This window comes from Rana temporaria, chromosome 2 (genome assembly GCF_905171775.1).
Source record: "Rana temporaria chromosome 2, aRanTem1.1, whole genome shotgun sequence".
NCBI lineage: Eukaryota > Metazoa > Chordata > Amphibia > Anura > Ranidae > Rana > Rana temporaria.
Window position 1 is genome coordinate 76,406,665 of NC_053490.1, and position 27,181 is coordinate 76,433,845.

The 27,181-nt window shown below is 40.2% G+C and overlaps 1 protein-coding gene across 8 annotated transcripts in view; it reads right to left on the bottom strand.

Annotated features, from left to right (window-relative positions):
• Nucleotides 1-27,181, bottom strand: part of NBEA (neurobeachin) — a 793,834-nt gene that overhangs the window by 320,709 nt on the left and 445,944 nt on the right. For all 8 annotated transcript variants that reach the window (XM_040340410.1, XM_040340408.1, XM_040340406.1 and 5 more), the window contains 2 exons: nucleotides 2,856-2,920; nucleotides 142-250 (listed from right to left, as the gene is read on the bottom strand). In XM_040340410.1, coding sequence (XP_040196344.1) covers nucleotides 142-250; nucleotides 2,856-2,920 — 174 coding nt within the window. The remainder of the gene's footprint in view (nucleotides 1-141; nucleotides 251-2,855; nucleotides 2,921-27,181) is intronic.

Here is a 27,181-nt window from a genome sequence, read left to right on the forward strand (position 1 = left end):
GCCTGAGCTGAATTAAATGCATGTTCTTCTAGCTAAAATACAAATAAAACAAATAAAAAAGGCCCCTGTGTATGAAGTTAGAAGGGACGCGATGACGGATTGAAAACAGAAAGTCAGGACTTCATCAACAAAGCTGCTTACCTCAAACTCAGCATGTTTGTGTACATCCTCTGCTCGCTGTCTGTTCAAGATGAACTCTGCTTCATTAGCAACCCGCACTATGTGATCCTTCATGGCATGGCACAACAGTCTTTAAGAAAACATAAGAGAGTGATGTAACGGCTTATAAAATCCAATGTGTTTGAAACATAAAAGTGTCTTTCTTTTGCCCAAATTGGGTGCAATTTTAACCTGTAAATGTATTTTTTTTTACAAATGGCTGAATTTCTATACTATAAAATTAATTTGTTGACACTCTACCTCACCTAAAATGGTTGATTGTTATGTATCTGCAAACATAATATATACAGTATATACAATTGGCTGTATAACAGTTCAAAATGTGAACTGCTCAAATGGTAGAATGTACTAGTCTACAAAGATTCATTGTGCAAAGAACAAAACATCCAAGGAATTTGAAGGCACGTTCAAATAAAATATTTTTTTTGGGCAATAATTTTCTGCAAAAGACTTACATTTTTTCATTGAAGATTTTTAAGTCAACTATATCTTATATCCTGCTTATAATGAATCAGAGTACTTCTGCTTGCTAGTATTTTAATACTCCATTAAAAAAAAAGCTAATTCGATCAGAGGAGATTAATTTCAGCAGTCTGATATTCCCACACTCCATTTGCTTTCAATGAGTTAGATTTGTAAACGCTTGGAACACCTTTTGTCTGTAAAATCAGGCCTTGAATTTAGAATCCAATGATCATATTACAGACATTATATGCAATTTTACATCTCATTAACCTTGCTTTGTTTTAATTATAGCGATCCTTTTGTTGTAATATTTGGAACTACCTAGTTTATAATTTCAGGCTGTCCTTGGGAACACTTTAATTTAACCACCCATTTATCAAGTGTTTATGTCCCGTTAATTGTTGACAACTGCACAATTACATACCCCGGCTATGATTGATGAACTGCATTCACAGGAGCAGTAGCCAAGTAGAATAAATATTTATAACAATTTATGCTCTTCAGATTCCTATCACAATTACCAGGAGGCTTTTGTGAATCATACTAGTGAACATGCCTTTAGGCCTTACACTTTATACAAAATGCTCTCACTCTCTAATCCCACTGTTTATTTGTGTCATCAAATAGAAGACATTATTGGTCACAGTGGGGCTGCTTTAGAGAAAACCTCAGCCTGTCAGATTTTGACTTTTACTTCTAGCATTTTTAGAAGAATGACTAGTCATCCCTGTTTCTTAACTTCCTGAGTAAAAATGACAATATTTCATGCTTCGTTCAGGTACAGTGTTCCTGCCAATTCTGAAAATTACACATAAAATATTATTTTACGCATTACTTTTTTTCCCCCAGAGTCTCATATTAAAATAAACAAAAAAAGGGGCTGTATGTATAAATGAAGTCATAAGAAAGGATCATAGTAAAGCATCTAAAAACGAAGAAATCCAAATCCCGACATGCAATCTCAGAATTTTCTCCAGCCCAAGCAGTTTCTTTCAAATTTGAGAAAGAAGGGGAGGCATAGAAGTTTTAGCAGGTTGTTAATGATGTCTGGGTCCCCTCTAGATAGATTCCTCACTGCCAGTACTAAGCAAGGGGAAACTTCCCACTCTCAGGGGTTTAACTAGAGGTTACACTTCTCCCTACTATGCATTTAAAGTGAAGCTCCACCCAAAAGGGGAATGTCCGCTTGTCTGCCTCCCTCCCTCCGCTGCCACATTAGGCACATTGGGGGGGGGCACCTGGTTTTGACAGGTACCCATTCCCACTTGAACTTGACTTGGATTCCCCCCCCCCATTCCAATGCAGCTGACCCATTCAGAAATCGATTTGCGCATGCACAGTAGGGAACCGGCTGTGAAGCTGCAAGGCTTCCCTTAGTCAAGGCAGGGCGGCAGCAGCACCCGATAGCCAAATGAAAAATCATCTCGGGTGAGGACAGCACTGGATCCCTACCAGATAAGTGCCCTATTATTAAAAGTCGGACGCTACAGTATTTTTTATGAAGGAGCCTAGAGCTGCTCTTTAACTAAATTTCAGTTATGTGTTTCCACTAAGCCCCAAGACTCTTCTGTAAATTAAGTACATCCTGGGAATAAGAAGAATTGAGTACTGTATGGCAGAGCTCAACTGTACTGTTTACACATGTAGATATTTAACAAGACAGCATGCCCCCTTATATGAGCCAAAGGTTTCTAAAGGATTTACAATTTGCACAATAAATGCAGCTAAGCACTAAATCACGCATTAAACAACCAAACCTTCTGGAATAGTGAAGGTGTATAACAAATTAACGATACTGGGAATGTATTTGTGCCTAAAATTATTCAGTTGACCCAATACTGAGCTAAAAATACTCATGGAATGAGTGACTGAAGTAGCACCTTGGACAGCACCAAGTCTTTCAACTTCATGCACTCCTGATTACACTGATATACGAGTGTGGCAAGTAGAGCTGTGCTGACCAAAGCAGATGGAACAGCAGATGGATCTGCAGATTGGTTTCCCCAGATTCTCAGTGTGAAACAACCCTACAGGGCTAAAATGGTGCTGATGTAGAAACCTTCTATAGCTTTGTATACAATGTGTGGATGCCAAGGAACGAAAACTGAGAACATGCTGTTAGCATTGTTAGAGAATGTTTTAACTAGGCAGGAAAACAAAACACATCTAGACATTTTCTGTTTAAAAACAAGATGGAAAAAGGGACTTGCCTTCCTTCATTGATGAGTTCAATAAATGCCAATCCTGCGTTCTTCTGAATCGAGTTTTGCCATTCCTTTGGATAAATGGAATATTCATTACTTTTTTTGGTTATATTCCATTTTATTCTAAACAGTACTTATATAAGAAAAAATAAATAAAAAATGAGACGATTTGGAAATGCAAACTTATCATTTTAGATATTCTACAACTAAATGACCACCATTGAAAAAAAATAATTGTATTTATCTAGCTGTATGCAGTTAACATTTGTAACAATAGTATTAGGTATACGATTTCCTTATTTCACATATTTCATAATTTTCTCTACATTTACATGGAACATTTTTTTTCCTTATTGTTACTGCAAATACTGGAACTGCTTAAAGGAGTTGTAAAGTCAGAAGGTTTTTTATCTAAATTGCCCCGCAAAAATTACCTGAGCCCTATTTCTGTCCAGCGATGTCCATGAGTGTCTCGGCCGTCCGAGACTCTCGCTCCTGATTTGCTGAAACACAGCAGCGGACCACTGGTTCCCGATGCTGTCAAAGTCAGTCAGCCAATGAGGAGAGAGAGGAGGTGGGGCACAGCTCTGTGTCTGAATGGACACAGGGAGCTGTAACTCGGCTTGGCCTCGGGTGCCCCCAAAGCAAGCTGCTTGCTCTAAGGGCACTCAACAGGAGGGAGGGGCAGAAGCCCCGAAGAGCAACCCGCAAAATGGAGGATTGGGCAACACACAACCTGGAAACAAATAGAAGCCACCATACTCCTCACAAACCCGAAACATCTAGCCGCCACTTGGCTTAACCTCAACCCTAAGCGCTCCCCACTGGATACCATCACGGTCTCCACTAGGGTCTGGACTGCATTGTCACTACTTAATGGAGGAATAGCAGTGGATACCCTCTCAAAAATTTCCATGGAAGCCCTACATCTTATTACCCCGGATTTGCCTCTATCGAATTGGATTAAAGCTGGTATCACCAACATTGGTATGCTTTTCTCTACATCAGGTCTGCATCCCTTCGACTACCTGGTAAAGCAGTTTGGCCTATCCAACCAAACATTTTTTCTCTACTTGCAGATTAGATCCACTCTTTCAAAAATCCCCTGGTCAAACTCGAACTCACTGATGCTCCTCCCGATACAGTTTTACAATCCTGATGGAACCAAAACCAAAAGGGATTTCCCTAGTATACAAGCTCCTCACCAATCCCCCTCCAGATCTACTTTCCTCCTCTGTACATTATTGGTCCTCTTTGTTGGACCAACCTCCTCCGTCAGCACATTGGCAGAAAGCTCTCATAGCACCGCTTCGCCTGTCTCATTGCATAACCCATTGGGAATCCCTACAGAAGTTGTTTCACAAGTGGTACTTCACCCCTGAAAGGCATGTAAAGATTTACCCAAATACCTCTCCCAAGTGCTGGAGGGGCTGTGAGAATAGCGATTTGCTTTCACACATTTGGTGGGAATGCCCCCCGTCAAGAAGTTCTATGAAAAAGTGAAAACGTTAATCTTTTCTTTATGTGGCATATCCTTCCCTATGTCCCCTTTTTCCAGCCAGAGTCTGCTTGGCTGGTGCGGTCATTTTACCCTGTAGGATCGTAACACACTTTGGGACACACAGTCATACACACAGATATACATATATATACTGGGCCAATTTGGACAAGATCCAATTTACCTACCAGCATGTCTCTGGATCTCTGACTCTAGGAGTGCCCCTCTGTGTTAGCTGCCCCACTTCCCCTGGAACAAAACCTGTACCTTCCTTTCCATTAGCTTGCAAAGGATTCGCTCTGATACTCAAGTGAGCTCTTTTTGTCTGACTCCATGGCTATAACCCATTTAGAAATATCTATACTCCAGTTGTTTCCTATAGTGATATATTTTGTCTATTTGCAGGTCTGTTTTATACCGTCTGTCCACTACCAAGTCCTCGAGTTCTGATGTAACGTAGTAGAAGCGACATGTTGGCACTTCTTTTTCTTTGTTCTCATTTTCCTTGGTTGTACACAAATTATCACCAGGGTATGCCCAATTGGTGCTGTTTTTGTATTCTCTTTTCTCCTTTGAAATATAATAAATACTTAATATATATATATATAACTAAAAACTGACTAATGAATACAAATTCTTAATTTAGTGAAGGTATATAAAACAAAATAAAAGTTTAAAGCTGAACTCCAGGATAAAATACAATAAGCCTGTTTCTTCTTAGTGTCGGTTCACAATGGGGCGGCTTCAAATTCGCCCGACTCTGAAGCTGCCCTGCACAGCGCGACTTCAGCACGACTTGCAAAGTTCTTTTAAAGAAGTCAATGCAATTTACTCTGAAGTCACCTTCATGTAGTGCAGGAACCTTTTTCCGAGTTGGAGTGACTTGGGTCGCTCCTATTAGAATGGTTCCATTGCAATGAATGGAGCGCGACTTGTCAGGCAACTAAGTCGTCTAACAAGTCGCCCCAGTGTAAACCAACACAACTGTATTCTTGGCATGCTTTGTGTATTTCTTCTATATCCGTGCATTAAATCAGTGTGAAATGTGGCTTCTGTGTAGGAGCTTCCTATAATTAAGACCAATCACTGCTGCCCTCTCTTCTGGTGCAGTCCGGTCTCTGCCCCTTCTGTAGATTTCTGCAATCAGCCTGTAGTGGGTGGAGCCTGCTGGGTCCCGCTCACAGCTCTGCTCTTGGCCATGTACAGCACAGTGATGACATCACTGCTAATTTTCAAGGTAATATCTTGGTTTGTAAAGGCATGTGGTGTACACAAAGTGAATTTGTACCCTCTGTTGCTATTGAGAAATATATATTCAAGTGTTTTGCCTAAAGTTCAGCTTTATACATGTATAGTAAAAAAAAATAGGCAAAGGAAGAAGAGGAATGAGTTGTTTATTAGTGCTTAGGGTTAACAAGGGTACTTTTCTTTATTATAAAAAATTTAATAAAATGGGAGAGTGCACAATCTGGTGGAGCGGTGCATGATAGCCAATCAGCTTCTAACTTCAGCTTGTTCAATTAAGCTTTGACAAAAAAACAAACAAAAAAAACAAAAACTGGAAGCTGAAAAAAGTTATCTTGAGTTTTAAAGCAAACTCGCACACGCCGAGGTTAAATTAATGGATTATCGGTGCACTCTAAATCTAAGAGAACTATCATATCGACTGCATAAGGTAACTATCTTCACTTCTTGTCATACAACTCTTTCCCTTCCAGCACAGTCAGTAGATCAGAGCAAATGAATAAACCTGGGCAATATTTCATTTGTGTCCTCAGGACATGCAATACTACAGGGAGCAGTAATTTGTTTTCAGAGTAGATTACTTTACAAAGTATATATAAGCAATTTCATGCCTTTCATTGCCCTGTCTAGCAGCAGTCAAAGGATACAATGGAGGTCAGGAAAGCCACAAGCACTGGCCACTGGAATATTGATATCAGCAATATGAAGCAGAAGCCTATTCTTTAACAGACACCATGTAGGATGCTATTTTTACCACAATAATGTATAGATTCTACTTAAAAGACTCAAATATTTATAATTAAAATCAGAAACTAAACATTATACTTTACATCAAAATATAGTTCAGTTTTAATGCAAACCAGTGTGAAAATAGCCTTATGCCTCGTACACACGATCAGGCTTCCATCGGAGGAAAAGAGAACATGTTCTCTATGTAAACTCTGAAGGAATTCCTCGGAAAATCCGATGGAAAAACTCTGATGGCCATACACACACTCGGAATTTCCGATGGGAAAAGTCAGTTGGACCAGAAATTCTGATCGTGTGTACCAGGCATAAGTCAGCAAAAGTTGGTCATCAGTAGCAAGTAAATCAGAGGGCCATAGAGGAGCATTTATTGGCAAATAAAGGTAATACCAGGCATCATGTTCTGTTGACGCTTGGGCAAAAATGTATACAAATGTAACAGGATTCCAGGCAATTAACCACCAACCACTTATCTCCACCACAGAATTTTCTGGCAGTACTGTGGAATCGCTGCTCAGTCCTGCAGTACTGTGGAGGCAAGCCAGGATTATGCATGAAAACCACAGGCTGGGCTCACAGGAAATGAGCAGAAGGACAAAGCTGTTGGCCTGCCTGCACTAGACCATGGAGGAAGCTGGGGGCAGCATTGGAGCATGGTGAGGGCAAGTATAATTTAGCAACTTTTTGATTTTAAGAAATCCTAAGCATCTATAGCCTAAGCAGCCACCCACACTGCTATCAAGAACCTATTATTTTCTCAGCAAGTTGGTACTTCTACAGTTGGTACAATACACCCACCAATATTATTACCCAAATAGGTTCATGTCCTCTTCCTACCTATATCATTTCCAGAAATCAAACTTGCATTCAAATACAAATTGTCACATAAATATAAATGAATCTCATATAAAGTGCTCTGTGCCCATAATACTTTACATAGTAAAGGCATAAATGGAACGAAATTTGGCCAGTTCAGCAGGGACCGGACAAATTTTGATCCATGTATGGGCAAGGCTGGCTGTACAGAAGTTAATTGATCGATTAACTTCCGTACAACTAGCTTGTGAAGTTTTTTTTGAACAATTAGTGCCACTGGCTATAGCCTGCGGCAACACTGATCAGTGTGTTCTGAAAGCGGGGGAAGGCACCCCACACAATTAGAAATCAATAGCTCAGTGGTAGTAATCCATGTCATTTTTTATTTTTTTACATTCACCACACTGGTTGAATGAATAAAAAATGATTAAATGTATGGTCAGCTTAATTTATCACAATTTCCCAAAATTATAAAGTGCAACAGGCTTTTCACACAAATCACGTGCAAAAAAAAAAAATGTTAATATGTAAATCTGTGTGATCTGTGTCCCATTTCCATTTTTAAAAGGGAAACTCTAGAAAATTATTTTAGATTTTTAAAATGTTTGATATGGTGCAGTGTTGGAACTTCTGTTGAATGTTTATTACGGTCTTTATCACTGTTACATAGATTTCTGTCCCCCAACAGCTGCAGACAGGCTCCTCTAATTAGAGTAGGGAAAATTGAGTGATGAATGAAAGTGTATTGTGAATAAATACCTGTAGATGTCCCTGTTGTCTAGAGTACACAGAAGCATCCTGTTTTGATGTAATACTACAGGCAGAAGTATCTTTAGCCCACTGATTTTTATCTAACTTGTGAACCTTATAAATGTATCTCAGACACAGCTAAACATGTCACCATAACCACTTGCCACAAACTGTGCATATAATATAAAGGTCCCACAGAAGTGGGTCTTTCTCCATGAGCCTGCATGTACAGTATGTGTACATAGGTTTATCCTGGGTCAAGCTGTGGCTCTGGCACGAATGATCAGGAACTAGGAGGCTCGATTCCCGATCACCTGATTGCTGTGATAGCCTCTGATTGGCCAGTTAATCTTCCACTCGCCTTTGTGTTTTTTTTTTGCCATTATGAATAGAAAGAAAGATATATTGTATATACAAAAGCGTGTAAAAATAATAATAATAAGAATAGCTATATCAGGGTTTCATCTAGGTCAGTGTCAATTTAGGCATTTGGCCCCATACACACATGACGTTTTGCAAGCTCTCCTAAAAGCCTGACAAGCTTTAAAGTGCATTTACAGGCATCAAGCGCTTGGACGTTAATTCATTTCATTGGCCAGAATAATCATTTATTCTGGCCATTGAAATTAACACTCAAGGGTTAAAAGCTTAGCTGCAATCGGCAGTGTCAATTGTTTTTTCTGCCAAAAGCTGCTTCTAAAAATACATCTGACGTCACTAGGGGCAGCTGCAAAAATGTCCAGCATGCATGATGCATGATGCCTTATAGTAACCAATGAACCAAAGTAAAGAGCCCAAAGGAGACTTTAAAGGCAGTTGTCCAGCAGGGAACAAAGAAATTGCAGCTTCAGGCAGGACTGTAATCTTTCTCTCAGGAACCAAGGGTGTCGGGAGTGCACGTAGCAATTTAAACAAAGGATATCTTGGACGGCCGCACTCCAAACCAACGTAGCTTTATTTTAAAATGGTAAACAAGCACTACAAGCCACAACAACGGAACTCAGGACAGCTAAAGCATTGTGCTGTATAACATGCTTAAAAGGAACAGTTTTTTTTTTGGGGGGGGGGTGTTGAGTTATTTTGAGGGGACAGCAAATTTACACTGTCTACGAGTTGTACACTCACTACTTTACATTGTAGCAAAGTGTAATTTCTTCAGTGTTGTCACATGAAAGGATGAAATAAAATATTTACAAAAATGTGAGGGTGTACTCACCTTTGTGAGATACTGCAAATGAAAAATTTGCACTGTTAATTTTATAGCTGCTCACATCGTTTGTATTATTTCCTGGAACTGCATTCTCTGTGTATAGTATCCAGACACTTGGGCCCTACCTTCCATTCTTTTCCTACCTGTTCCCTCTTTTTTTCCCCATATTTCTCTTTCCCACTCTCCTTCTCCCCTCTCTTTTCTTTCTTTCTTTCTTTCCCTTCCTTCTCCTTTTCCCTTGTCCTCCCCCACTTTCATGGTCTCCCCTTCTTACTTTCTCCTCCCCTTTGTTCCTTACCACCCCCCACTTTCCTCCTCTTTCATATAGTTGTCCAAACTTGTATATACCTCAGTACTTTTTATAGACACATTATATACCTGCTTCTCCATACAAACATTTTTATTGCCACTAGGATGGATCCCTATTTGCGATCCTTGAGAGCAACAATTGGCGCCAGTGTGGCTACACCCTACATATGATTCTCTTTAGCCCACCATCCTACTACCTGGGATATCCTCTAATTCCTTTATATACCATGAATATTTTGGGTTAATGCAATGGGCCGACCTGGGAGACAAACGCTATTGCATATTTTTGTTGACATAGCTATACATCATGAGTATAAAAATTGTTGTTATACTGGATGTTACACCTATATTGATACCAATTGTAGACCGTAAGTACATATGGATTGATACACCCTTAGAAAAGTGCATCTTGCTCCGACCTTTCCCTGAAGAAGGAATTATGTTATATTTCAAAACATGTTGGGAATTTCTTTTGAACCCTTATTTGGTTTGGCCTCCTACTATCAGAGATCAACCATGTGTTCCTTGAGCATTACAACATTGGTATGTATGCCTGTATGATACTGTTTTCTTCTTGTGCACTTGATGATAGTAATCACTATTTTATTATGTCTAAATAAAACTTTTGGATTTTAACTTTAGTACTTTTACTACCTGATGGACAACTGCCTTTAAAGTTCCCTAGGAGCTCTTTTCTTTGGTTCATTCTGTTAATTGGGATGTGGCAATTAATCTCCAGACATTTACAACACTAAGCCATCTTTATCCTTTATAGTAACAATGATAAATAATAAAGAGAGCTAAGTGACTAAGAAGTAAATATTTTTTTTAAAATTTTGGACATAATGTGGAAGGTTTACAATGTCCGATTTTGTCATGTTGCTCATGTGCCCATTTGGGACATTCTTCTTCCCTTGTTAGTGACATCTGCAGGAGACTTTCTGGAATTGGCCATATGTATATATAGTGCACACTGAATTTTGCTACTACCTACTGAGAGCATTGAGGGCAAAATACCCGATAGGTGGACTAGTAGATGCATGGAGGTTAACTAACAAAGTTGAGAATCTTCACAAAATCATGTGTGAAAAATTGCTTTGATTACCCAATGATGTGAAAAGCAAATTCTTGCAATTTGTGAACAGCAATTTGTGTTGACAAGATGCACATTATTAGATAATTTAAGTGAATATTCACATCATAGTGTGTGAAAATTTTCAATACCTTTAGTAAATAAGCCCATTAGTATCTCTGCAATATGGTAAAAGCCGATGGGGCCATTAAGGTTCAGTATTGTGCATGACCAAAACACAATTACACTTTCAACCATTTTGTGCAGACAGATTGGTAAAAGCCAATATTTGATAAGTTGCAGGGAGTATGGTCTTCAAATAAATTTCACTTTTTAATTTTAATGATTTGGCTGTACAAATTTCTGTAAATTTTTATAGCAACCAATTATTTTCTCTTTGCTTCTGCTACAGCAGGTTAGAATACGATTAGGCTCCATGCACACTGGAAGCTAAAAAAAAAAGCTATAAAAAATGGCAGTAGCTTTGCAGGTAACCTGTCAAAGTTTTTTAGCGTTTTTGCAATAGCGTTTATTAGTGTTTTTCAGTGTAGCTTTTTTTTTTTTTCAATGGATAAAAAAATGCTGGCGAGCAGCGTTTTTGAGCATTTACTAGCGTTTTCCGGTGTTTTTCTTTTTTTGCGTTTTTTCCCGCCGAAAAACAGCACTTTGAATGCAAATTTCTGGCGTTCAGAAAAAAAACATAAACTCCACTGCTCATTAACACTAAAAAACGTCCACGTGTGCATGGACACATAGGCGAATAGAGTGCAGTTTATGGGCTTTAAAAAAAAAAAAAAAAAGCCCAAATGCCAATAAACGACAGTTTATCAGCTTCAGTGTGCATGGAGCCTTAGTTGGAGAAAATACGGGTATTCTGTCGTACACTTGTAGAAGGATAAAATAATTTCAGATGGTTGCTCTCTCTACATGTGAGAGTGTTTTTAACTTGTACTACAAATCTAATCTAAATAATAAAAAAAGTACACCAGAGGTCAAAAATGTGATCTAAGAAACCCAAATATGACCTATTATGTATGCTATTCTTTGACTTTTGGTATTCTTGCATTGCATTATCAAGTAAAAAAAAAAATCTGCTTATTGCTTCTTTAACATGAATGTTTTTTTGTTAAGCAGAGCTGAAGCAAAAAAGTGAAATCCTCGTGTCTTTTTGGAGTCTGCTAACCATTTACTCCATACTTTTACTAGAATAACATATTTTTTTCAAAAAATAACCAAATATTTCGATCACAGATAGTAGATGCCAAGATAATGTAAACATGTAATCAATTCTAAATGTGCCTTATCATCCTCACATAGTCATTTGCTTTAATAGTTAAACACATAGGCATTTGCTTTAGTAGCCAAAGGGTTAAAACAACTGAATGAGCGAAACCTGGAAGCAATTACAGAGAACTCTAGTATCTGAGAGAAGACAGGGACGTATATATATATATATTTTTCTTTATTTTTTATTTTTTTAAGCACCAAGATCTGCTAGTCATCAAAAAGGGGGTAGAAGTGAAACATATCTCTTCTCTATACGGCTTGTTTTGAAAGCCACTAATGACATTATCAGAGGCACTACACAGGCTAAGCACAGCACAGTCTGTCCAAGAAATATTACCCCTTTACTGACTTAAAGCTTGACTACCTGTTGTACAAGTGACTTCACAGCATGTGAATGGAAATGAAAATTCAGGTAAATATAAAACACCTGCTTTATTAGTAGGGAGCGCAGTCTACTGGCCAAGTTATGTATATTTTGCTTTCTCTAATTCCGAGAACCCCTGCTTGTGATGGAAGAAGTTCCAAAACATACCCACTGTAGGCTGCTTGATGTCCCTCCCATACAGGAAATCCCACATGTGTATAAAAAAAATAAAAAGGAAAAAGCCTGTGGGTAGTAAAAACTTATGTAGTACTTTCAGCAGTGTGCCAACTCATATTCCTGAGAAGAACTCTAAACTCTTTAAGACTTTTTCACCAAAAGCCCTGCTATATGCAAGCCTGGTCCATCTACAACGGCTATAAAAAGTCTACACACCTCTGTTAAAATGTTAGGTTTTTGTGATGTATAAAAACTAGACAAAGCTAAATCATTTCAGAATGTTTCCCACATTTAATGTGAAGCAGACTGATGGTCTGATGTGCATACACACCATCAGTTTTAAAATCCGATCAAGTCAGAACGCGGTGACGTAAAACACACGACGTGCTGAAAAAAACGAAGTTCAATGCTTCGAAGCATGCGTCGACTTGATTGTGAGCATGCGCGGGTTTTGAACCAATGCTTTTCTGTACTAACCATCGGTTTGGACCGATCGGTCAGCGGTCCATCGGTTCAATTTTAAAGCAGGTTTTAAAATTTTGGTCGGAAGGACAGACCGATGGGCCATACACAGTCGATTTGGACCGATGAAACTGAACTTCGGTCCATTCTCATCGGTTTGGAACGACCGTGTGTACGAGGCCTTATAGTTCCTCTCCTGTACATGACTGGCTATAGCTCGATTTCAAGCTCAAGTGGAACATTATTTCCCAATCTTCACCTGAAATGGAACAGTCCACTTCATGTTCCCAATTCCTAATATAAAAAGGATGCTGTGGAAAAACATGAATTACTAGAGACATTAGGCACATGCAATCGGAAGCCATATGTGAAAGACCAGCTCCACCATCACTTTGAGCCTGGTTAAAATGTCATGCCGTAAAGTGGTATTAAACCACAAACCAAAAGTGTAATATATTGTAGATGTGGTGGCTGCATTGTTTATCTTTTTTCTTTTTTGAGGATCTTTACCCTCCTGTCACCTGGTAATTAGGCCAGCAACATACCTCCTGTGTTACAGTGCCTCCACTCTGTATGATGGAACAATGGGCACATTTGGACAGCAGAATTGTCAGGAGGTGAGTGTGTGTGTGGGGGGGGGGGGGGGGGGGGGGGTAAGAGGTAATTGCAAAATCGAAGCCAAACTCCAGCTCACACAGTTACGACAAAAATATATATATTTTTTCTTTTGGGATAAAAGGTTTTACATACATAAATCTGGTCATTGTAAGCACCCCTGGTCAGTGTTGAATGGTTTGTGGCATCCCCATAACTGTTACATCTGCAAAAGGACTTGTTTTGAAAAACCAAAGACTTACTGGTTAGATTATCAGGTAAAATAGAAGAAATGAAGCCTAGAAAAAAGTGGGTTTCTTCACAAAGTACTAAGACATGTTTTGCTTGGGGATCAGATACTTATTTTACTCAATTTATAACATTTGTATTGTTTTTTCTGGATTCTTGGTTGATATTCTGTTTCTATCATTTAAAATTAATCTAAGATAATTATAGGCCCTTCATTTCTTTGTAAGTGGGCAAGCTTACAAAATCTGCAGGGGATTTTCCCCACTGCATATATCGGGGCCATGGCAAATTTAGCAAACACTCTAAGGCTAATGAACTCATTCTGGGCATAGACTATGACTTTTCATAGACAGCCTGCTCTTATACATTTTAAACCCGAGAATTGCTTCACTTTGTTGCCTTAGAAATTGTAGGGTGAATGCATCCAAGTGTCAAAAAAAAAAACATTCCTGATTCAGACACTTTCTGATTTAAAAAATTGTTTTTTCCATGCTTTTTGTATTTATTTCAGACTTTGCTCATCCAGGTCCTTTGCTCCTTGCGCTTGACCCTCTTTTGTTACCAAGCAGGGGGTAGACCTATCTACACCACAGAAGCTTGAAGGAATCCTCAACTTAAAGGGGTGTTCCAGTCATTTTTAATGTTTATTAAAAGTCAGCAGAAAAAAAGTGTTGCTGCTGGCTTTTAATAAACATACACTCACCTGCTCCACGTTCCAGCGACGTGCCAGCCGGGGGTCCGCTCCTCTCCCCCCCTCTCCAGCCGGCGTCTTCATTCTAAGTGTGGGCACCCGGCCGTGACAGCTTTTGGCTTCACGACCGGGCACCCACTGCGCATGGCGCTGCGCCATCCGATTGGACAGGTGATCGCCTGGGACCTGTCACGTGTCCCAGGCGATCGCCTACAGAGAGGGGCTGCCAAAAGGCGATACGCCTACAGGGAGGGGCTGCCAAAAGGCGATATGACGTATCGCCTTAGCAGCCCCTCGGCGGAAAAAGGAAGTGGGACAGGAAGTCCCACTCCTCCTGAAGCCCCCACTCCCCCCCAAAAAAATTACAAGCCAAATGTGGCATGTAAGGGGGCGAGGAGTGGATTAAACAAAAGTTCCACTTTTGGGTGGAACTCCGCTTTAAGTGATAGAATGCCTTTTCAGCCTCTGGAGTGAGCAGGCACAAAAGCAGTAAAGCTTTACAAGCATGGTGTACAAAGGAAACCATTTGATGGTATTATCCCTAGCTTCACGTTCGTTGAGGTGTGAATCCTACTTATTTTAAATGGATCAATGAAACAATTTGGGTGAGTAAGCAAGTTGTTAACCGCTTAGATATTGCACAAATCTTCAAGTCCACATTGATAAATGAGACAGGCTTGTAGCTCGAAAACTGGGTCAGATATTTCTGAGCTTTGGGATTAAGGGGAATATGGACCTCTTGCAATTGTTTTGGAATAGGATATGTCCAGGAAAAAGAATTAAAAGCTATTAAATTGCAAAAAACAACAAAAAAAACAACATAGCATATACAATTGCGACTTCAGTCATATTGTAATTGAATTGTAATTAAAATGTACCTTTCCTTTTCAATCTGCAGTGCTGTAACTTTCTGCAAAAGTACAATGCAATATGGCTGCCTGGAGGTGTTGTGTACACAGAATGTGTACATAATGCCCCCCAAGAAACAAATTTCCTACTGGTTGCAGGAAAGAAATTTGCTTCATCTATAGCCAGCCTTAGAAGAGCCAGCCTGAAAATATAATCTTGCACGGTTATCAAGGATAAAGGTCTGGAATGCATGCAGGTAGAGCCACAAATATTATAGAAAGATGAGTAATTTTAGGAATGCATGTATGAGATTGCATCACAAGATTTAAAGCTTTTTCAGAGGGTCTACTAAATTTGTTATCAAATTCATACATGGCATGTAATGTCCCATCATGGTGATTAAGGTTAAGGACTGATCGATCAACCTGTACAAGTCAGTCTTCTACTGCTGAAGCATTTGGGGGGTAAACCCAGTACTGTTTATGCAGGGTTTTTAGCATATATTTATCTGATAAGAATTTGATATTAATGCAGTCTTCCCTGTTTTTTAAGAATGTCCCATGGGCAATGAAACAACATCATAAGGTATATTTAAAAGCTTCCCCTTTGATAAAAGGGAGTAGTTGCGTCCTGGCAGATCCTGCAGGAGCTATTTTTTCAAACTCCAAGAAGAGAAAGGTTTGAATGTATGAGGTGGGGGGGGGGGGGGGTTTTGATTGTAAAAAGCAGAAAATAATCAGACAATAATTGCAAACTTAAATATGCACGATGGAGCCAACTACGCATTCAATAGGAAGTCAAAAATAAATCCAGTCTGCTGTAGCAACAACGTCAATGAATGACATGTGAAACTAAGTGTAGTAGAGGGCCTATTCGATTGTGTCAGAAAAATAGGGGAAAAATTGGTAATGGTGTCGAGAGGAGCAAAGAATAGAATAAAAGCACCTCAAAGAATTGTCACTTACTCCATAAAATCACCAAGCTTGCGAAGAAAACCATTGAGCACAGGTAACTGTACCCAATTTGGTAGGTAGACATTCATAAACAAACTACCCATAATATAGCTTACATTTCAGGGCAATAAACTTTTCCTCTTCCTGGACATCAGATACAGGAAGGAATGATTGGGGGTCAATGGCAACCCCTCTACATTTATGCACAGGATTATTACCAACATAGCAGCTAGAGTAGTATTTTGTGGGCATGCAAAAGTGCTTCTCCTGTAGAAATAAGGATTTGTACATGTTGTCAATTAGCAATGTCATATAGCACCTGGGAGCGTTTAAGTCCATAAAGTTTAATACAGAATTTTGAAACCTTCAAAAGTTCAATACAATTCAGGAAATTCTATTGTTCTGGGTAGTGTTACCTTCTGTTTTGAATTTCTAAACACTCTTAAAACCTACATCTGCCCAATAACAGGTACAGAATGAAACACCTGTGTTTGCAATAGGTCTGTGTCTGTTATTATAGAATCAGTTCAGACTTGGATTTTTTTTTCAGAATTACCCTTGATGAACTTCACAGTAGTTTAGGCAGTTATATTTAAGGAGGTGGAAAAATGAAAGTTTGAGCTTTGATTGGATGGTGTTTACAGAGTCACTACAGGCGGTGGGAATTTGTGGATGTAACAGCATCAATGGTAGGTCCCCCTATTAGGCAACTTGATTAGCTATGAGATTGGTTGGATTGTATCTGTTTGGCGATGGCTGCAAGTGAGAGGGTTGGATGCTTGGCGTAATTTTGCCTGAACCGACTCTTCTTATGTATATTGTCTATTGCAGATGCCAGTTTTGGAGAAGTTTGTCCTATACTTTTCCAATTAATGTCCATCTCTACGCCATGAACTTTATTATTAGCTGCGTCCATCAGTAAGCAGGTCTTCTGAATGCACCTCTGCTAGTATCAGACTTCTGAGCAATATTCTAATTAAGGATCCCTACTAGAGTTTATGACTATTTGGTGAGCATTCAACGGTTTTGGCTCCAGTATTATGGTCCTTTTCATTTTGAGTTTATGCTATGGTTTCTTATTTTGGCTGGTCATTTTGGCCAGCTTACTAATGAAGGGTTTTTCTATATGCAGAACTGACACTGTCTGGAGTAAGAAAAGGATTATATCCTGTGCACCTGTGCATCTTTGACTATTGATACACTCTCTGCCCGTATCCTTCTCTTTTCTCATTTTCCATGTTTGGAATGTAAGTTATTCATATTATAACTACTAAATGCCTTGGGTACTATTATGATTGTTGATATCATTACAAATTGTATGCATTAAGGGGGGTCCAGCCCTCTTTTTTGCCTCTCTTGGTTGGACTAGTTTCTGGGCTGTGCAGTAACGCTCAAACATTTAAAGGCAAAGACTAATAATTTTAGTTTATTTGTTGTGTTCTTGATTTGTAAAAATGTCTGTTATTATTACTTTGTAAAACTCGTCTAAAGCTCCTGAAGAAGCGTTCATCTCAAAAACGTGCAACATGTCGGGCTGAGCTTCGCATGACACATCCCCTTCTGCAAACCATAGGGGTCGATTTACAATTATTAGTAGGGAGTGGCTGCTAGTCCTCCACTTTTAGATATTCACTGTACCCTCAAGTTATAGGTGCCGTGTTATGCCATTTTCTTGTGTTCTTAGGCATTCTTAGGAACAGCCTCATTTGTGATTTATATGTTTAACATTTTCTATGTCTTTTTTAAATAAATATTACATTTTTAATATAATAGGCCTCTAAAGTCCATCATCTGCCCTATATTTTTCTTTCCAATCGGTGTTTACAGAGTGTTGTTAAAAGAAGAGGGGATGCTACAATATGATAAACCTTTTTGAGATGACAACTTCAAAATGACCTTTTTTTTTTCTTAAAATGGTACAGGCTTAGGTGGTAATGGCTCAGTTTAAACATTTGATATGTTTTCTATTTTCCATTGTGAATAAAATATAGGTTTGCGAGATTTGTAAATCATTGCATTCTGTTTTTATGTAGACTTTGCACAGCATTCCAACTTTTTGGAGCAGTTTATTTTAAATGCCCTTTAGCCAACAGGCATTTTGAGGCAGGTCTATGCCTGTGTGCCATAACTAGATTTAAAAGCAATGAGTTGAGAACAAACCATGGTGCCTGAAAGCTGATGGTTGATTGTTGAACGCTCTGACTGGCATATGAACACCCCAAAGCACATGCTTGAGAGAAGGGGGGGGGGGAATTATTTTAGTCTATTGGGATTCCTATATCTAGAAACTTTTTTTTCTATAACCACATTGTAGATTCTCCACCTAAATTAATGCATGAGATAGAAATTTCATAGTACAGATACATGCAAAAAGGAGGATGGAGTCCTGTCCAGAATGAGCGTGAAGATCTTGCAAAATCTGGTGGCAAGGAATGGACTATAAATCAGATTGAAGATGAGTAGAGTTATGTTTATTACAGTCATGGTGTTTTCTGGACAGCCTTGGACGTTCAATGACTAATTTTACATTGCCTGGAGATACTTTATAATGTGACATGCCTTTCCTGAGTTCATTTCAATTTACAAACCAACACATGGGATTTATATATGGGGGGAAAAAAAGGAGAAAAACAATCTCTGCTTAATACTTTCCAGTCTTTGTTGGTGGAACCCCTCTGTACATCACCAGAATGGTACTTTCTGAATAAAAACATCACGCTTTTTGAACTCTAAGAATATGGTGATGCAAGAGGGAAATTGTGGGCGATGGCCAAATCAACGATTCTGTGCCTTATTACAGACTTCTGAAACACTGAGAATTTTTTTTCATTCACCTAGAGCTCCATAGGGAACAGAAGTCCTGATTATGGACCCTGCAGATTCTAGAAGGCAGTCCATATGAAATGAATTATCTATGACATGTACCTTCAGACACTTGTAATCCGATAGTCCATGTAAATTTAGACCATACCTCGAAATAAGAGCCTCTGGCAACAGTACATTTATTCAGGAGCTCAGATAAGGAGGAAAAGAAAATCTAACATTTTTGCTAATCTACAGTCGTTAACATGGAATTTCCATTGTAAAGGGCATAAAAGTATCTAATTTGCTGTAGCAAATGAAAGAAAAACAAACGTGGCATTTCCTTTTCCTCTCTGAACATATACAGTAACCTAATTCCTCTGTTTATAATCCTGGAAAAAAAATTGGTTAAATGTGTCCAGCCACTGACTTCTGTGTCTGCTCTAAGACATGGCAAACCCAGTATAAGCAAATAAATGTTGTGTCATATGCTTTTTGTCAGCAGAAGAGGTCCGAGAAGATGAACAAATGAGGTGTTCTAAAATAGTCTTCTGTAGGAGAGATATTAGTCACAAGTATCAAAGTATTCAGTCCAACCTTTCATGTATGTGATGAAAAGTCAGCTATGTTATTCCTCTGTAGCTACCAATTACACATCTTCAAGGTATTAAATCATACAAAGAATAGTTCCATCTAGAATTGTTGGGTTGGAGGGTGAATAGGAAAGCTGATGGACAAAGTCATACTTCGGGAACCCTGACGATACGCTAAAATAAACTATTATCAATAATCATCACCCCTCCTTTAATGCTTGTGCTTCCCAGGCATGAAGTATAACTAAAGGCAAACTTATTTTAATATTTAGATAGAATGGTGAGGTGTTGAGGGGAAGTGAGATCACACTCTCTAGTTGTCTTAATCCCCAAAGTCAACAGGAAAGAAAATGAGGACGTATCCAAGATTTTGAGGTGCCACCGAAACACATTTAGGCTGTATTCTTTTGGATGTCTTTTTTCTTACAGCTTGTGTTATTGCAAATACGTTTATGCACGTTCTTGCAAATGGCAATAATGCTTTCTATTGACCAAAATATTAATTTATTCTGCCCATTAGAATGGATTAACACGTGGATGCGCATTAACATTCATTTCATTTTAGCACACGTGTAAAAATCTTTGGCAAATCTTTTTGGCAATACAATTACCTAAACCCCCAGAACATAATAATAAAATAGTTTCTGAAGGCAGAGGGCCTGTAGAATGAAAAGATGAGGGTTGCAGTTTTTTTTTTGTCGCTTAATATTGGCACAACTGTTTATTAAAGTTTTCAGGATCACTTTCAAGTTGGGAGCTGGCTAAACAAGCAAAGCACAAGCTGGTGGCTGCAGTGGCAACATGATGGTATTTTGTCCCTGCATCTAAACTCCTGTAAACACCCATGTCTGCTTGGACACATAGGTTACCAAAAAGGGTCTTTTAGAGGCAGAAAAAGTCAAACGCTTGTAAAACAGGTGTTTGAGCTCAAGAGTGCATGAGGCCTTAGAGAGGAAACCATCCAATGAGGACACTTGTTCCCACGGCAACTGTCTAAGAGAGGATTTCCCTCACATGGAAACATATCTCCACAATTCCTGTTGTATATACAGGGCCATACATTAAAGGGAAATACCCCCAATGAGAGAGGGGGGGGGAATGAAATGTCAACCGTTTTAACGTTCCTCTACTTTAGAACAATACAAAAAAAAAAGTTGTGGGTTCAGATATTTTTTAAATGTGGTTTTACTGGGAATCCCGATTACGAATCCTAGCAGAATTTGGACCAGAATACCAAAATTTGGCCTTGAAGGCAGTGAGAGTTTTCTTAGCAGGGTTCTTTTGGTACCATCATAAATCAAAAGTCTGTATAACTCCACTTCAGCCCAGGAAGGATTTACCCCCTTAATGGCCAGGCCATTTTTTGCGATACGGCACTGCGTGACTAACTGACAAATGCGGATGTGTGATGATGTACCCAAACAAAATTTAGGTCTGTTTTTTCCCACAAATAGAGCTTTTTTTTGGTGGTATTTAATCACCTCTGTGTTTTTTATTTTTTGCGCTATAAAAAAAAGAGTCACAATTTGCTGTAATACGTATCCAAAAAAACACACACAAAAATAACACATTTATTCATCAGCTTATATATAAGATATATATTCTTCTACATATTTTTGATAAAACAAAAAAAAAACGCAACAGGCGTATATTGATTGGTCTGCACAAAAGTTCTTGCGTCTACAAACTATGGGATAGATTTAGTGACTTTTATGTTTTTATTGTTTTTACTAATAATGACAGAGATCTGTGATTTTTAGTGGGACTGCAACATTGCTGCAGACAAGTCTGACCCCAAATTACACTTTTTTAGGGACCGGTGATATTATTACATTGATCAGTGCTATAAAAATGCACTGATCAATGTAAAAATCACACTGGCTAAGTGTGTTCCTTAGGCATGTACTAACTGTAGGGGGGATAGGCTACCAGGGACATGACGGAGATCACTATTCCCAATCACTGGAAACAGTAGATCTCTGTCATCTCTCCTGTCAGAATGGGGATCCGCTTGTTTACACAGGCAGATCCCCGTCCTGCCTCTGTACTAGGCGATCGCGGGTCTCAGGCAGACATCGAGTCCACCCGACCAGTGGGCACTCTTCCAAGTACGTCGATTTATGCAGCGCTGCCAACCTGCCGCAGTAAATCTATGTTAGATGGTTGGCAAGTGGTTAAAGTAAACCTGTCAGCTGGTAAATTCAGAGAAAAGTAAAAAAGGTTTTAATAAAAGCCCACCTTCTCCTCTACTGATGCTTACAATTCCCGCATTTCCCACTAACCTGTTTACCTGCCAAACTCCAAATAGAAAGCCTGTAAAGCACAGTGCTGGACCTTACAGGAACTTTCCCTCCACTCCACCGTGACAGCTCATGGTTTAAGTTTGCGATTAGCCATTCAAAATCATCAAAAATTACCAACCCACAAAATGCCCAAAACAGAAAAAAAAATCGAATTTTGACTTACCAGATTTAGGTGATTGGACACAGTTGCAAAATGTATTAGTGTCACCCCTAGAGCGCACCCAAATAACCCAGTTCACTCCATGAGATAACAGTTTTTACCAAACAATAAAATGTGATCAAGACATGGAGGGGGAGAATCTGTGCCCTGTATTCTAAAATAACGAATTTACAGGCAAGTCAAAAGTCCTAACATTTTTATTGTACAGTATAAATTGGGTTCATAGACCATGGGATGTAACCAAGCAACATATTATGGGGTGGGCAACAACATATCAAACTCAAAAGCCAAACAAGAAAAACAGGGGTTTAAAAGCCCAAACAAAATTCTCAGATAATTTGGCCATGTTCTGGGCCAATTTGGTGCAATGAGAATCACCCCACTCCTTTTCTCCTCTATCTTGCCTAGCAGTCAAGGAAAGACTTTTATCGGAGGCATAAACCTGGGTTCACAAGTCAGAAGTGGTCTAAAACTGGCAAATTGGAAAGCAAAAAGCGAGGATAGAACAGAGATGTCTTGGATACAGACTGGCGCATGCCAAAATACATCCCCCCCTGCTCGGATAAGTTGAGGCACCCCTTCATTGTGAGGAGGGTGCCTGGACAGCCTTGATGGACTTGGAAGTCCATGGCTTGCAATTGAAAGGCAGTATTAAGCCTTGATTTGGAAATTAAAAACCGATGAAGAGCAAAAAGGTACACTTCTATAGAGGGTTAAGCCACACTGGACACACTATACACCCCACCATGTGCTTCTCCTTCAATTATAGGACAAATCTCTTAGAATGCACAGCTTCCCTGCAGCAGAAGGTGTGGTCATCACTGGGGTCACTGAAAAGGGTCAGGGTGAGATCACAATAAGGTAACCCGTTTCAGTGACCACATTCTGACCCTGCTGGTGACCCCAGTGATAGCTACTCCTTCTGCTGCAGGTGAGCTGTGCATTCTAAGAAGCAGCATAATTGATGTCTTTACTGCAGAGATAAAATATTTCCAATAAGAAGTTATCGCTTTTGGTGGCCTGGAGATTTGGGAGCACTGTGTGTCAGATTTCGGGACACAAGTTTTATATGAGTTTTATATGAAGTTCCCATGTTTGGGCTCTATTTGGCCACTAATATGGAGTTGGTTAGACTATTCGAAAAATGTAATACTTTGGTTTTTGATCATAACATTTGATGTACATAATATTTGTACAATTTTGCAAATGTATATATAGTCTTACAGGTGCCATTTTGGTTTTATGTGGGTTGTGCACCGTTTTGAATATTTGTTTTACTTTTCCTATATCCAGATTCACTGGGTGCTGCATTTCTATGATACACCAAGCGCATTTGATTTTTAGGTTTACAGTGCAAAGAATTTTCCTAAGAACTTAGCAGCAGAGAAAATGGCTTTTGTTAGATAGGCCACATGGTGCGTGCCCAAGAGTAGGGATGAGCTTCGTATTCGAGTCGAACTCATGTTCGACTCGAACATCGTATGTTCGATCGTTCGTCGAAATACGAACAAAACGGGTCGTTCGCGCCAAATTCAAGTTACGTTTCACAGACCATAATTCACTGCGGCATCGCTGGCTGATGATTGGCCAAGCATGCACTATGACCCGCATGTTTGGCCAATCACAGCTTGCAAAAAACGGAGAGCCATAATTGGCCAAAGCCAAAGTGGCTTTGGCCAATTATGGCTCAGGGGGTTTAGTACACGCCCCACACTGCAGGTCGGCCTTGTGTAGTGTGTTGCGGTGGTTAAGAGAGGACAGAGAGAGTGTCATTTTTTGCAGGTAGATAGAGCAGGCAGGCAGGCAGGCTAGTCAGGTAATGTTACAGTGTGTAGAGGATATATATACATCCCAGGTGTTGTACATATATTTATACACTGTATAGTTTTGCTAGATCAGTTATTCCTAATTTACTGGCAGGCAGGGAATTGTGCTAGCTGCAGTATTCTTATGTGGTTTATTGCCTGTGTCTTCTGTAGTTTGCACCTAAAGCTACTTGGTGTGTACTGGCCGTGTGCTCTGTAGTTTGCACCTAAAGATTCAGGAGCAGTGATTTTAAGGATGCTTAAATAAAAAAAAAAATGAAAAATTCCTTTAAATATTGTACCTGCTGGGTGTCTATAGTATGTCTGTGAAAACGTCTTTGAGAACCCGGGTCTTGCCCGAGGGAACATGTATCAATGGAAAAAACGTTTTAAAAATGGTCGTTTTTTCAGGAGTCCTGAAAAAAACTTGAGTTTTTAAAACTTTTTTTCCAACTTGCATATTAGGCTTTAAAATGAGCACACTTGAATTCGAACGTTCGAGTCCCATAGACGTCAATGGGGTACTAAATGTTCACGCGAACGTTCAGTCCGTTCGAAGGTTCTGGTGCGAACTGAACGGGGGGGTGTTCGACTCATCCCTACCCAAGAGGGAGCTAAAGGTCAGATTGGGTGAGCAGTGTTGCAGCTGGATATTGCTCTGAGACAAGGGGACAGCTATCACCATGAGCATTATGTTGAGTTTCTCATGATATTTGATAATTTTTTCCTAGCACCTGTGATCCACCACTCCTAAAGCAAGGAGATCCCCAGTGGAGTACTCATGGTTATATAGTGGAATGGATGGGATTTTTCCTGTCTGGATACGCTATAACCAGGCACTGTGTTGCTGTGGAAGATGGACGCACAAGTGCAGCAACACGATGTGTGCACTTTCAGCAAGAAATTCAGGAGGCACGATCCATTTACCTTATCCTCCTAAGTCTACGTCTAGATATGAGGAGATAAAGTGCCAAATTTCAATTGCTTGCATTTATAAATATTAGAAAAATATGACTGGGATTACTACAACAAACTGAATAACTCCCAAACTTTCTGCCTTTAAAATGGCATAGTGTGCTACACACTAAGGCCCTGTACACACGACCGGATTATCCGATGAAAACGGTCCGCCGGACCGTTTCCATCGGATATGTCCGCTGCCGGATTTTGGTCTGATGGTTGTACACACCATCAGACCAAAATCCCAGCGGAAAACATACGCGGTGACGTGTCGCGACGTGGCCGCGACGATGACGCAGCAACGTGCGCGACCCTGGAAGGTAAATACTTCCACGCATGCGTTGAATCACTTCGACGCATGCGAGGGATGGCGGTCGGTCGGACAAGTCCGGTGAGTCTGTACAGATGACCGGATTTGTCCGACGGACAGGTTTCCAGCGGACAGATTTCTTAGCATGCTAAGAAATTTTTATCCACTGGAAACTATCCGATCCGCCGGACAATTGTCCGCTCGGGCCTACACACGACCAGATCTGTCCGCTGGAACTGGTCCGTCGGACCAGTTCCAGCGGATAGATCCGGTCGTGTGTACGGGTCCTAAGGGTTGTGTCTTGAAGGCCAGGAACTAGTGTTAACCACTTAATCACCTCCCCATAGCCGAATTACGGCAACAAGGCGGTTCCTTAACTCTGGGATGACGTTCATGGACATCCTCCCAGAATCGTGTGCACACGGGAGTCCAGAGGACCCGGCGCATCACGGATCGTGGTAAATTGCTGCTGATAGCGGCCGTTTACCACGTGATCGCTCCGTCCAATGACGGAGCGATCACATGTAAACAAACCGGCGTCATTTTATGATGCCGGTTCCTCCCTCCTCTCTCTGTACCGATCGGTACAGTGTGAGAGGAGAGAGAGGGTGTCAGCAGCGATGTGGGCTGGATCTGTGACTATTGCAGTCACAAATCCAGCCATCCCTGCAATAACCCCTGCGCAGTACTCTGCAATACCCCCCGCGCAAAACTCTGCAATACCCCCCGCGCAAAACTCTGCAATACCCCCCGCGCAAAACTCTGCAATACCCCCCGCGCAAAACTCTGCAATACCCCCCGCGCAAAACTCTGCAATACCCCCCGCGCAAAACTCTGCAATACCCCCCGCGCAAAACTCTGCAATACCCCCCGCGCAAAACTCTGCAATACCCCCCGCGCAAAACTCTGCAATACCCCCCGCGCAATACTCTGCAATACCCCCCGCGCAATACTCTGCAATACCCCCCGCGCAATACTCTGCAATACCCCCCGCGCAATACTCTGCAATACCCCCCGCGCAATACTCTGCAATACCCCCCGCGCAATACTCTGCAATACCCCCCGCGCAATACTCTGCAATACCCCCCGCGCAATACTCTGCAATACCCCCCGCGCAATACTCTGCAATACCCCCCGCGCAATACTCTGCAATACCCCCCGCGCAATACTCTGCAATACCCCCCACGCAATACTCTGTAATACCCCCCGCGCAATACTCTGCAATACCCCCCGCACAATTTTCAGATAATGGCACCATAGCTTGTGGACGCTATAACTTTCACAAAGACCAAATAATATTTTTACTTATTTTTACCAAAGATATGTAGCAGTATAAATTTTGGCCAAAATTTATGAAGAAAAATTACAAATTTGCTACATTTTATAACAGAAACAAAGAAAAATTCATTTTTTTTTTTTACAGAATTTTCAGTCTTTTTTCTTTTATAGTGCAAAAAATAAAACAAAACAACGGTGATTAAATACCACCAAAAGAACGCTCCATTTGTGGGAAAAAAGGGACAAAAAATTCAATTGGGTATTGTTGTATGTCTGAGTAATTGACATTCAAAATGTGAGAGCACCGAAAGCTGAAAATTGGTCTGGTTATTTAGGGGGTTTAAGTGCCCAGTGGTCAAGTGGTTAATATAAAGGGAAACCCTGTGTTACTAAGGGTCAGGAACACACCCATCACAGTGAGCATAACCCCGAAAGGGGTCTTCAAGGTCTGGTAACCAGAGAAATGTACCATGGCCCTAGACCTGCCACTAACAACCCACATTAAACTGCTTGTTAAGGTGAGCAACAAATGCAGGAGCCAATGCCCAAAGCAAAATTACAGGGCAGCCCTGTGTAGTACACGTGCGGTTGTGTGGCGTAAATACACAATGTGCAGCCACATTTTTACTACCCAGCTTTAAGCTGTAAAAGTAAGCTGCTCTGCAGGCATTAATGCCTGCCAGACCCAAATCATTCAACTGAAAACAGGTTCATCACTCGAAGACGCAAGCAAAAAGCTAGAGTAGTGGGCAGGGTTACATAGGTGCACTCTAAGGGCGGCCTTCGCCAGTTTTTTGTAGGTAGCCTGAATAAAACCCCATAGTCTAAAAGTACAAGTCCTGTGTCAT